The 11,161-nt window shown below is 52.8% G+C and overlaps 2 protein-coding genes and 1 non-coding gene across 3 annotated transcripts; 1 reads left to right on the top strand and 2 right to left on the bottom strand.

Moving 5' to 3' along the window:
• Positions 1 to 3,715: 3,715 nt before the first annotated feature.
• Positions 3,716 to 3,786, bottom strand: Trnag-gcc (transfer RNA glycine (anticodon GCC)). Its single transcript has one exon. It is a non-coding gene; the product is annotated as a tRNA-Gly (tRNA).
• Positions 3,787 to 3,807: 21 nt separating this feature from the next.
• Positions 3,808 to 8,084, top strand: LOC124086500 (RNA-binding Raly-like protein). Its single transcript, XM_046434776.2, has 5 exons — positions 3,808 to 4,978; positions 5,061 to 5,206; positions 5,366 to 5,479; positions 5,833 to 5,975; positions 7,437 to 8,084. The coding sequence occupies exons 2-5, from the start codon at positions 5,062 to 5,064 to the stop codon at positions 7,473 to 7,475; spliced, it is 441 nt and encodes a 146-aa protein (XP_046290732.1). The 5' UTR covers positions 3,808 to 4,978; position 5,061; the 3' UTR covers positions 7,476 to 8,084.
• Positions 8,085 to 8,721: 637 nt separating this feature from the next.
• Positions 8,722 to 10,081, bottom strand: Exosc6 (exosome component 6). Its single transcript, XM_046434775.2, has one exon. It carries the CDS (start codon positions 10,004 to 10,006, stop codon positions 9,188 to 9,190), a length of 819 nt encoding a protein of 272 aa, XP_046290731.1. The 5' UTR covers positions 10,007 to 10,081; the 3' UTR covers positions 8,722 to 9,187.
• Positions 10,082 to 11,161: the final 1,080 nt, after the last annotated feature.

The raw sequence follows: 11,161 nt of genomic DNA, 5'->3' as shown, positions 1-11,161 counted from the left end.
GCATTCAAGTTCCAGAGCTCATCCCAAGCTGGGTACCTGGTGAGCCTTCCACATCTTGTGCTGGGCCCCCTGCCTTTCTGTGATGCTTTTGAGTTCAAGGTAAACCATCTGGGTTTGGGGCTGGGAAATTTGTTTGTCTGAGGGCAACACTTTTGTGAATTTGAGACTTGCTTGTCACTCTGAGCCACTCTGGCTCTTTCAGTGACAGCTGGCAAGGGGCTTAGCACAGAGGCAGGTGTGGGGCGTGGGCCCGGCCGCGAGCAGGCAGTGCACAGGCAGCCAGGCAGACAGAGGGGCCATATCCTGGGCCGGCAGCGGGAGGACTCTTAAGAATTATCCCAGACCAGGGCTGAGTGTCTCCTCAGAGGACACAAGGATCACAGGCAAACCCTCTCCTGCCTTTTGACAGGACCACTCCCAGGTATGGGAACTGAGCAATGGGGTCAATTGGCTGTGGGTGTGGGTTTGAAGGAAGCAATCGCTTTATTTTCCCAAACTCTGGAAGTTTCTAACTATTTTTGTTTTAAAGTGTGCCCAAGAGCCTGTCTCTTTGTCTAGGGGCACCTCTAGGATAAACTCCTGGGGCCTGATGCCAGGCCTGGGTAGGGGGTCTGGGTTCCTTCCCTCCAGAGCTGAAGAGCAGGGCCCTGTGCGCAGGTGCTCCCACTCCCCTCCCACTGCACCCCTTCATCCCTTCACCTCTGCCCCACTCTCCTGCTCTCTCTTTAGATTTGGACATGGCTCGAGAGCCCAGGCCCGGTCCTGCCCGGTCAAGCCAGAAGAGGCAGCTGGGAACCGCCATCTTCTGGTGAGTCTGTCCCTTGGCTGGCTGAGGAGGGAGAATGGTTGCTGGCTTGTTTGGGTTCTCCTGGGACAGGACAAGAACTCCAAGTGGGTCCGTCAGTACACTGCCCACTCCATGCTCAGGCTGCTCATTCTGGCGAGAAGTTTCCTTGTCCCTCGCCTCAGGAAACTGACCCAGCACTTTCCAGTACTTTTGTAGCCAACGAACCCGGTCACCATCTTGCTGGTGTCCCTTCTCTGTTCTGGAGCCAGGCCTGGGTCCTCTGAGGGGAACCTTCTCACCTCGACCTGTGGGAGTTGAGGGCTTTTTCCAGGTATAGACATTGAGAAGTAGTAAATGGGAACCTCTCTGGATGACACCTTGCCCCTCACTTGGGAAACTTAAAGCAATATATATATATATTTTTTTCTGGTGCAGGAATCAAATGCAGCCAGCACTTCCCACATGCTTGGTAAGTGTGTTCTATCACTGAGCTCCCTGCAGCCCTTAAAGCAATTTTTATACTCTTTAAACATTTTCATAAAGGAACTCGCCAACGTTTTCTAGCAAACACGCCATTTTCACTGGTGTGAGGAGGGTATATTGAACCCCCATTGGCCTCTCTGTCTCCTTAACTGGGCATTTGCAATGGCTGCAGTCAGCATCTGGCCTTGATGTGGCACTTGGGAGATTTCGGCCTTGCTCTGAGGACAGGTGATTGTTGCTAGGAACAGCGCAGCTGCAAACACCCCGGTACTATGGTTCCAGTTACTTTTGGCATTCATTTCTGCTCATCTCCCCAGAAGTGGGGTGGCAGGGCTGGGCGTGGGCTGCTCTGAGATGCCTCTGTACCTCCAGGTTGACCTCAAGAGGAATTAGGCCAAATCTCTCCCTGCTAGCAGCAGTCTGAGTCTGTGTCACCTGCAGTGTAACCGTGTGAGCAGCTTCTCACTGTTCTTGTTTTGGGGGCTGCAGAGTAGAGGTGTACTTCTGTTTTGTTTTTAACCTTACATTCTTTGGTGATGTAGATCTGTAAATGCTGTGTGTTGGTTTGTGAGCAAGACTCTCAACTAGGGGAGTCTGTTGATAAGACTTTATAATCTTCTGTCTGATGGAAGAGTGGTTCTCCTAGTTATCACATGTGATGTATTTTGTTATTTTACTTTATTTTATTTATTTTTTTGTTGTTGTTGTTCTGGAGATTGAACCCACAGGCCCTGTGCAACAGAGCCACATCCCCAGCCCTTTTTATTTTTATTTTTAAATGTGAGACAGTGGGGGCTGGGGTTGTGGCTCAGTGGTAGAGCACTCGACTCACACATACAAGACCCTGGGTTCAATCATCAGCACCACATAAAAATGAATAACTAAAATGTATTGTGTCCAACTACAACTAAAAAATAAATATTAAAAAAAAAAGTGAGACAGGGTCTCGCTAAGTTACTGAGGCTGACCTTCAACTTTCGATCCTCCTGTCTCAGCCTCCTGAGTACTGAGTAGCTGGGATTACAGGCATGCACCACTGTTCCTGGCTCACACCAGTTTTTTTTTTTTTTTTTTTTTTTTTTTTTGAACTGGGGATTGAACCCAGGGGCTTTTAACTACTGAGCCACACCCCTGGCCCTATTTTGTACTTTATTTAGAGACAAGGTCTCACTAAATTGATTAGGGCCTCACTGCATTGCTGAGAGTGGCTTTGAACTTGTGATCCTCCAACCTCAGCCTCAGAGCCACTGGGATTACAGGCGTGCACTGCACCTGCCATCATGACCATTTCTTTCTTTCTTTTCTTTTCTTTTTCTTTCTTTTTTTTTTTTTTTTTTGTGGTACCAGGGATTGAACTCAGGAGCACTTGACCACTGAGCCACATCCCTAGCCCTATGTTGAATTTTATTTAGAGACAGGGTCTCACTGAGTTGCTTAGAACCTCGCTTTTGCTGAGGCTGCCTTTGAACTCCCAATCCTCCTGCCTCAGCCTCCTGAGCTGCTGGGATTACAGGTGTGCACCACCATGCCCGTTTATGACCATTTTTTGAGGCTGTCTGATGGAAGATTAGTGGCTCCTCAGTTTTTCAGTTCCAGTTTCATATTTTCTGCTCCAACCCCTCTCGCAGCCGACTTGGATCCATTTCCCACCCTGGGTCACTTTGGGGTGGTAGTGGGGGCGGGAGACTGGAAGCCATGGGGAGTGAGTGATCCTGCCTGTCCTAAAGGGACTCGGTCTTCATTTCGAGGGGCCTCTGGGCTTTCAAGACCTGAGGCAGAGGTGGACAGAGGTGTCCTCCTTAAGGCCTCATTGTGCCCAGGGACTCAGGTGAGAGCAACCCAGTGCTACCCCAGGTGCTGCTTGAGGGCCCCTCCATGAGTACTTACTGGGGGATTTCAGATTACATTTTCCAGTCTGAAAAATGGAATTTATCAAGCGCAGGGAAAGTTGTGGTATGAAGGACTGACCCACACGGGTCCCTCTTGCTCCTCGGCCTGAGAACACGTGAGGAGGTGGCCTGACCACTGCCCGCACACAGCCATTCCGACTGTGTTTTCTCTCTTGTCGTTGGAAGGTCCAGGCTTGCAGACTGTAACCATTTCCAGACCAGAGGCAGCGGAGGCCGCTGCCCAGGTACAACCAGGACGCTCCCCTGGGGGAGAAATAGGCAGGGCCATCCGCCTGGGGAACGGGTCAGCGCTCGCAGAGGAAGCGGGAGTAGGGAGGCCCCCGGGAGGAGAGGGACCTCTCCCTGAAACAGGCTCCGCTGCACGAGCGCATGCGCCCAAACCCCGGCTTGTCTCAACTTGAGCAGTAGTTAGTAAAATTCTGTTCTTTCACAAGACTCATCCCTGGCTTAATACATTTAAAACGGTCATTTTGGAAAACAGGAGTAAGGTTAAGGAAGAAGTTAAAAACAACAAAAGGAAAAAAAAGGTAAGCTGTGCATTGGCCGGGAATCGAACCCGGGCCTCCCGCGTGGCAGGCGAGAATTCTACCACTGAACCACCAATGCTGTGCTGCGAGAGGGGCCAACATTGAGGCCCAGGTGGTCAAAGGCAGACGTCCTTTGAGATCGGGTGTCTGCCCAACTTTCTGGACTCCAGAAACTGGTCACCTGGAGCTGGGACCTGATCACAGCGCTCCTCCCATCCCAAACCCACAACACCTGGGGGAAGCGGGGAGGAGGAGGAGGAATCTGCGCCGGCCCTTAGGTCCTTTCTCTTCCTCCTCCTCCCATCCACCGGAATCGTCAGCAGCCCTGTGCTTCCCGGCCTCCTGAATCCAGAAAACGGGGCGGGCTGCAGTTCTGGGGACCCTGAGGATGAAAGGGAAGGGCGGCCCCGCTCAGAGACCGCCCTAGGGAACCCCACACACCTGGCCTATCTTGGGCTGGCCCTGAGCGGTACCAGAAAGTTCTTCCAGAACTTATGCCCCTCTACACTATCCCCAATTCCTCACCTTCCCCAGGCCTAGCGCCATGGTACCTGAAGCTCCTGCCGGGTGTCCCCACAGACCCTTCCTGCCGAGGCAGAAGAGACCCAGTTGTCTCGCTGAACGAGTCCCCCACCCTCCTGGCACCTGCACCCCTGAGCAGGTGTGAGAAGGCTGAAGTCAGACAATGTGAGCTTTGGGTTCTTTCTGGAGCTTGTCCTTTTCCAAGGCCTGCAGCAAAGGGGCAGGTGGTCTGGCCACAGCTCTGTCCTTGCCTGCTGGCCCTGCCTGTGCTAGTCCCTGCATCCTGGCAATTGCCACAGGAGGATTAAAGACTCTCACACCCCCACAGTGGCTTTGAGCTCTGACTTAATTCTTCCTTTTCATCCTTTGCCAGATTAAGATCCAGAACATCAACAGTGCCCTGCTTAGGCAGAAAAGCCTTTGGAGGGCCAGAAGCCTGAAGGCGATTGTCCCTTCCTGCCACCTGGAACCATTAGCTCCTCATCAGAGTGCATCCAGGGGAAAGCTGGTTTGCTGTGGTCTCTCAAAGTGACCTTGAGCAAGTCCCAGGGGGTTCTTCAGGTGGAGAATCCTGGGGCTCTAAGGAACAGCTGCGTTATTTCCACTTCCCCAAATTCAGTTAGGGACCAGGTAGAAATTCTGGCCCTAGACAGTGACCACCGCCCTCCCCAACTTCCCATTTGTCTCTGCAGCAGCAGCAGTAACTACAACCTGAACTTTGAGCTGCACAGAGAAGAAGTCCCCTACAGGTGAGTGGGTCCTACTCCTGGGTCCTCTGGGGGAGATGATGGTGCTGATTGGCTTGACTTCTCCTCTCTCCTGTCCCTATAGAATGTATGAATACCAGAGGATCCCTCCACTCATCAGCCAGATGTCTTCCAAGATGAGAAGGACCCACTTGGGCATGGGAGTCAAGAACAGTTGCAGCCCCTACAAAGGTTCCAGGAATAACCACCTGTCCCCCAGGCAGATAAAGCGTAAGTAAGGGGACATAGATTTCTCCTGCAGAGCTTGGGAGGAACTGTATGGCTGTACCTACAATAAGAACAGGCCCCAGAGCCCTGGCAACGTTGCCCTCATCTACCGTGGCCTCTGTGCCCAGGAGTTGAGGTCCATCACTGGCCCTCTCCCAGCAGTCAGGACTGAGGAGCTGCGCTCCATCAGGGGGGAGCTGAGCCAGATCAAAGCCCAAGTGGACAGCCTGTTGGAGAGTCTGGAACACATGGACCAACAGAGGGACCATCCTGCAGGTCAGGCACCCAGGGTGGACCCCAGGCCATGCTCTCAGCCCCAGCTTTTCCTGCTTCTGAAGATGCCAGGATGCCCAGGGTTCCGCCTGGGGTTTTCCCTGTCTGCAGGCCTCCCTTCCCTGGAATGCACTTCCCGTCTATTCCCTCTGGCTATTCTTGTGACTGGAGGATGCTTGTGGCTTCTGGGTTGTTCTGTCACCCCCTCCTATTCAGCAGCTATCTGGAGCCTGAGCAGTATCCTGGCCCATCTGCTTCTTGCCCTCCCAAGCCCTAGATATCCTAAATCAATGCCGGACCCTGATGGGGTCAGCTGGAGCCTCCAAACTTGGCCATTGACTGGCAACTCTGCACAGGGACAAAGGACATTGAAGAGCACAGGAACCCTGGTAGTGAGGGGTCCTCATGCAGAACTCCGGAGCCCCAGCAGGAGCCCAGGGACCAGAGGTTCCATCTGGAGGCAGACAGCTCCGAGGGAAGCACAGACACCCAGCAGGCAGTGAGTGGTCTACCTCTCTTCTCCCCCTTGTATTTGGGTCCTTGTGGCCTTCAGAGCAAGGGAGGGACTTGGGTTTGTGCAGCACACAATAGTGGGGTAGGGGAAAGCATATGACTTCAACTTGAGAGGAGCCCAAGTAAAGGATGGGCCTGGCCCTGCATTTTATCCTCGCAGCTCTGGGCTTGGTCAGCTATGCTATACCAGGGACTACTGCCAAGCAGTTGGGCACTTGGATCTGTTGTGGGCTGAAATATCATCTCCATCTGGAAGGCAGGAGAGATTTGAGCTATAGACTATAGAGGAAATGTCACAAATGTGTCCCATGGTCCCAGATCCCTTGCATAAGAACCAAATTCTGCCTTCTCCCTGGTCCTACTCCCCCAGGGCCTTTGAGCTGTCTGCATGGCACCAAGCTCCCTGGGAAGCTATGGTACAGTGACATTCCTGACTGGAGAAGATGCCATTTTTTCAGTATTAAAGGTCCTGAATATTACAGGTTCTCCCACACTCTCTTCTACTAATGGTGGTCCTTAAGATGGGCCAAGCCCACACTGCCTCTTCGGCCCTTTTAGCAAGGCCAGTGCTGCCACGGAATTGGGCATAATGAGCTTCCTTCCTCCACCTCCTCAGTTCCACCCTTGGCCTTCTGAGCTTAGGAGAGCCTTCACTACTGCCTAGGACCTGAGAAAAGAATGGGTTAGAAGGAGAAAATGCTTTCTTTTGCCTGCTGGTTTTGAGTTCCCAGGTCTCAAGAAGCCTGAAGAGGGACTGAGAATATAGCTTAGTAATAGAGGGTGTGCTTAACATGTGCAACTTCTGGGTCCAATTCCAGATGTACCCCCCCCCCAGAGTTGCCCTGGAGTTGCTAAAGCTCCAAAGACACAGGGGTGGGGGGAAGGTAGCAAAGGGACTACATGTTGGCCCTTTTTCCTAGTTCTACTCTGCCTCCCTGTCTTATCAGCTACTTTTTTTTTTTTTTTGAGAGAGAGAGAATTTTTTTTAATATTTATTTTTCAGTTTTCGGTAGACACAACATCTTTATTTTATTTTAGGTGGTGCTGAGGATCGAACTCAGCGCCCCGTGCATGCCAGGCAAGCACATTACTGCTTGAGCCACATTCCCAGCCCCACTCTTTTATTTTTTAAAAATATATTTTAGGGGGCTGTGGTTGTGGCTCAGTGGTAGAGCGCTCACCTGGCATGCATGTGGCCTTGGGTTCAATCCTCGGCACCACACAAAAGAAAGAATAAACAAAGTTATTTTAAAAAATTAAAATAAACATATTGTGTCCACCTACAACTAAAAATAAATGTTTTTAAAAATATATTTTTTAGTTGTTGATGAACATTTATTTATTTGTACGTGGTGCCTAGAATCAAACCCAGCGCCTCACGCACGCTAGGCAAGCACTCTACCACTGAGCCACAACCCCAGACCCATCATTTTATTTTTTTCTACAGATGAAGAATCAAGCACCCTACCAAGAGGGAAGCCAGTAGGTGGGAACCCTTCCAGGCTCATCAGTTTCATGCACCTTCTTGGGTGACTCCCTTCCTTGCCTGTTTTTCCGAAGGCCTCCTGGGTGCATCCAGGCAACCTGAGGCACCCATTCTGGGTAATGGAAGAAGAGGAACAGGTCAGGCAGGCCAGCTGAGTCTCCCCATAGTGGTGGGTTTAGCTTTGGAGAGGGTTTTCAGATGAGCTCCTGGACAGCCCAGCTGCTGCTCACCATTCTTATGAAGGTGAGGCTGTCTGGGAGGAGGCAGTTGACAGGGTACTGTATGGAGCAGCATCAGGCCTCCCTGGATGCAGATATGGCTCAGGTGCCACCTCCCCATGAGCCACAAGTCGCAGTACTATGGAACACATGCAGCAGCCAGCCCAGCTTTCTCCAGCAAGTGTTGAAACACATGTGTGCCTCCAGTCTGACACTAAGTTGTAAGACCCTGTGTGTGCCCCACCTAACCCCTTTTAGTTCCAGACTCCCCATCTACTCTATAAAGCCATGCTTCAGAATAGGGGTATAATTTTTGTGTCCAGCTTCATAGTTTCTTGCTAGTATGACACCACATATTTCAGGTTTGCCTCACAAAATGTATTACATCAGAAGGGAAACATTAAAATTTGTATATCTCCTTCCTGGTTGGAGATTCTTATTGTGGTCTCAACTTTATTCTGATCCTTGGGCTGTCCTAGGCAGTCAGGAGAGAGGCTGAACAGGTCCTTGAGACCCTCAAATTTCAAAGCTCATAACAAACTAGGGTAGAGGGGAAAAGGCTGTGCTGCCTCCGGAACAAGTCTCCTAGCTTCCTTTAATCCAGGTCTGAGTAGAGTGAAGACTCCACCTTCATGGTCAGTTAAGCTAGCACTGCCCTATAGAATAGCGGGGCTGTATCTGAAGGTGAGGCTGTCTGGCAGGAGGCATTTTTATCTAGGAACTCTCACTCTTGGCAGTGCATCTGCCATCTCCCCAGGCCACACTGCTCAGGGTCTTGCTCCCAGGGGTACCAGATGAAGGCAGCCCAGGACCCCACTTCTCATCAGCAATGGAGGCCTCTGGTTATGCTGAGGAGATCTTGCTTCCATCCAAAGTACAATCCTTCCCAAACACCCAACCCTGATTTGTGTCTTATCTGGCTCTAAACCTGAGTAGGGGTGTACCCAGGGCCATTCAACTTTCCCTATTCTTATTACATTTCAGCAGCTGCCCCTACTCTGGTACTTAAAGAACCACAACAGAAGACGTTTGTACGACATAAAAAAAAAAGTTTTTTTGTTATGTTTTAGCTTAGATATTGAGGCACTGCCCCCTTGTTCATCCTCTTAAGAGTAGCCCAGTTATATTGGAAAGAGTCAATAGCTGGCCTATATAGGGTTCATCTCTTAAAAGGCCATAGCTCCAGATCTCATTTTTCAGATAAGTCCAGCTTAAGTCCTTTTCAACTTGGGAGTAAGGCTGCTTCCATAGGTTTCTTCAGTTGGATCGTAGTAACTGGGTGCCAGCTCAAATAGAAAGTCCCTTTAATAGAACAGTTTGTAAAAAAGTCATTCAAACATAGCTGTCCAGTGCATTGGTTCGTGTGTGTATGCCTCGACCTCCTCTCCTGTGCTCCAGATTCTTAGCTGGGTGGAGGCAGGAGACCGACCGCACAGGTCCTTTAAGGACAGCAGCAGCAGCAGCACTCCATTTGTTGATGCTCAGGCTTGGAACTCAGGACGCGGAGGCCGCTCCCCTCCGGCGGGCTGCCCGCACCAGGCACTGCTGTAATACGGGGTAGAGGCGCTGGCAGCCTTCGAGGCCCAAGCGCAAGGCCTCGGCCCAGCTCTCGGTCTGGCCGCCCTCCCCGCTGCCCAGCAGCCCGGCCACCTGATTGAGCACCGGCATAAGCGCCACGGTGAAACCGGCGGCGGCGCGCTCCTCCTCGAGCCGCGTGGGGTCCAGCAGCCAGGTGGGCGCGGGTCCCGGCGAGAGACTCAGGCCACAGCCCACCACTAGGTCGTACATCTCAATTCCCGCGTCGGCCAGGGCAAGCGCCGCGGCCGTGAGCGCGGCGGCCAGCGCCGAGCCGCCGTCCTCCAGCAGCAGCGCCGACACCTCGAGCTGCGCGCGCGGATAGCGCCCCAGGCGCACAGCCGGCTCCAGCGCCTCCTGCAGCGCCAGGGCCAACTCGCGCTCCTCGCCGCCGCCCGGGGGCGCGCGGCGTCTGCGGCCCGAGAAGGGTGCGCGGCGAAAGTCGCAGAGCAGGCGACCGCGCAGCGCGGCCGGGGCCTCGCCGCCCACTCCAGCAGGGCCACTGCCGCGCTCGCCGCCCTCGGCCTGGCGTGGGCCAGACACGGCGCACAGCACCTTGGTACCGCCCGCCTCCAGGTAGGCCGACCCCTTGGCCTGGCTCAGAAGCCCGGCGCGAGCGTACACAGGCCGCAGCCGTGTTGGGTCGCGGGGGGCAGGCGGCTCGTCCTCGTCCGCCGCGTACAGTTGAGGTGGTTGGGACTCCTCGGGCCCGCGGATGCGACGGTGGTCTCCTGGCATGGCAGCACCCGGAGTACGAGCCGCTTCCGCCCCCAGCCCTGCCTCGCGCGCGGCTCTTCCGCCAGCTTAAAGACGCGCGCCCGGGTGAGGGCTGTCGGGATAGCAGCAGGCGGGGAGCCCACACTGCCCCTTGCCGGCCTGGAGGAAGAACAGCGAGCGCCACCGCTTGCAAGGGACAAGGAAGCCCAGGCCTGCCAGGGGGAGCAAGGCCGAATCCAGCTGATCGCGTCTCCCAGGTCAGGATGTTAATCTTCTTTTCCTGTGAAGGTTGCAGTTATCTTAATTTTGCACGTGTGCAGCTCTTCTATGGATTTGTCCAAGGCAAGGACTTTTTGTTTCTGAATTCCTGTACTCCGGGCCCTAGTTGATATACTTGTTTTAATGAATGGATGGAATGTCTCTCTTGCTGCACTGGGCACTAGACAATGTAGTCAATCTCTAGCACTTCTGGCACCTGAGGCTTTAACCCAGGGTCCCAGCACCCTCCCTCTTTCTCATACCCTATGGGAGGAGGGCCCCTTTCTTGCAGCATAGACCTGCTCCCCCTTCAACTCTGACGGCAGGGCCAAGAGTGCCTTGGCCCCAGGACCAGTTAGCTGTATCGGGTATCTAACACAGGCAAGCTATATCTTTACTTCCCACATACTGATTCCGAACTGCAGTTTTAGACTTAGATCAATTGAATTCAGAGCTAGACCTGGGTCTTTATCCTCACTGACCGTGTTTGGGTCAAGCAAGTGGGAATGGGGCAGTTACTGGAGTGAGGATGGGGGGGCAATGCTATATCTGAATTCTTCTCATAAGCCACCTGACTTCACAGCAGCTGCCTCAAAGGGAGGGCGGGGCACACAATGTCGCCAGCGGAGGGTCTAAGACATGGAGATGTTCTCCCCAAGAGAAGCGCTAAGAAAAGCATTTCTTTGCTTTCTGTAACTCTTGGTAGATTTTTTTTTTCTTTTTTTCAGTGCTGCGGATGGAACCCAGGGCCTTTATATACTAGGCAAGTGCTCTACCACAGAGCTACATCCATAGCCCTAAGTCGTGTTTATTGTTTTTATTATTTTTTGCTGCACTGAGGATCAAACCTGGGGCACTCTACCACTGAGCTACATTCCCCGTCCTTTTTATTTTTAGACAGGGTCTTGCTGAGTGGCT

This window comes from Marmota monax, unplaced genomic scaffold (genome assembly GCF_021218885.2).
Source record: "Marmota monax isolate L192 unplaced genomic scaffold, Marmota_monax_Labrador192_F-V1.1 WCK01_AAM20220418_F8-fsc00024, whole genome shotgun sequence".
NCBI lineage: Eukaryota > Metazoa > Chordata > Mammalia > Rodentia > Sciuridae > Marmota > Marmota monax.
This window is presented reverse-complemented; position numbering and strand designations above follow the sequence as displayed.

Excerpts from the sequence above, each read along its gene's own strand:
- Exosc6 (XM_046434775.2), bottom strand. The coding sequence starts at position 10,006 with ATGCCAGGAGACCACCGTCGCATCCGCGGGCCCGAGGAGTCCCAACCA.
- LOC124086500 (XM_046434776.2), top strand. The coding sequence starts at position 5,062 with ATGTATGAATACCAGAGGATCCCTCCACTCATCAGCCAGATGTCTTCC. Across the intron at positions 5,207-5,365 it reads GTCCCCCAGGCAGATAAAGC|TCAGGACTGAGGAGCTGCGC; the intron begins GTAAGTAAGGGG and ends CTCTCCCAGCAG. Across the intron at positions 5,480-5,832 it reads ACAGAGGGACCATCCTGCAG|GGACAAAGGACATTGAAGAG; the intron begins GTCAGGCACCCA and ends AACTCTGCACAG.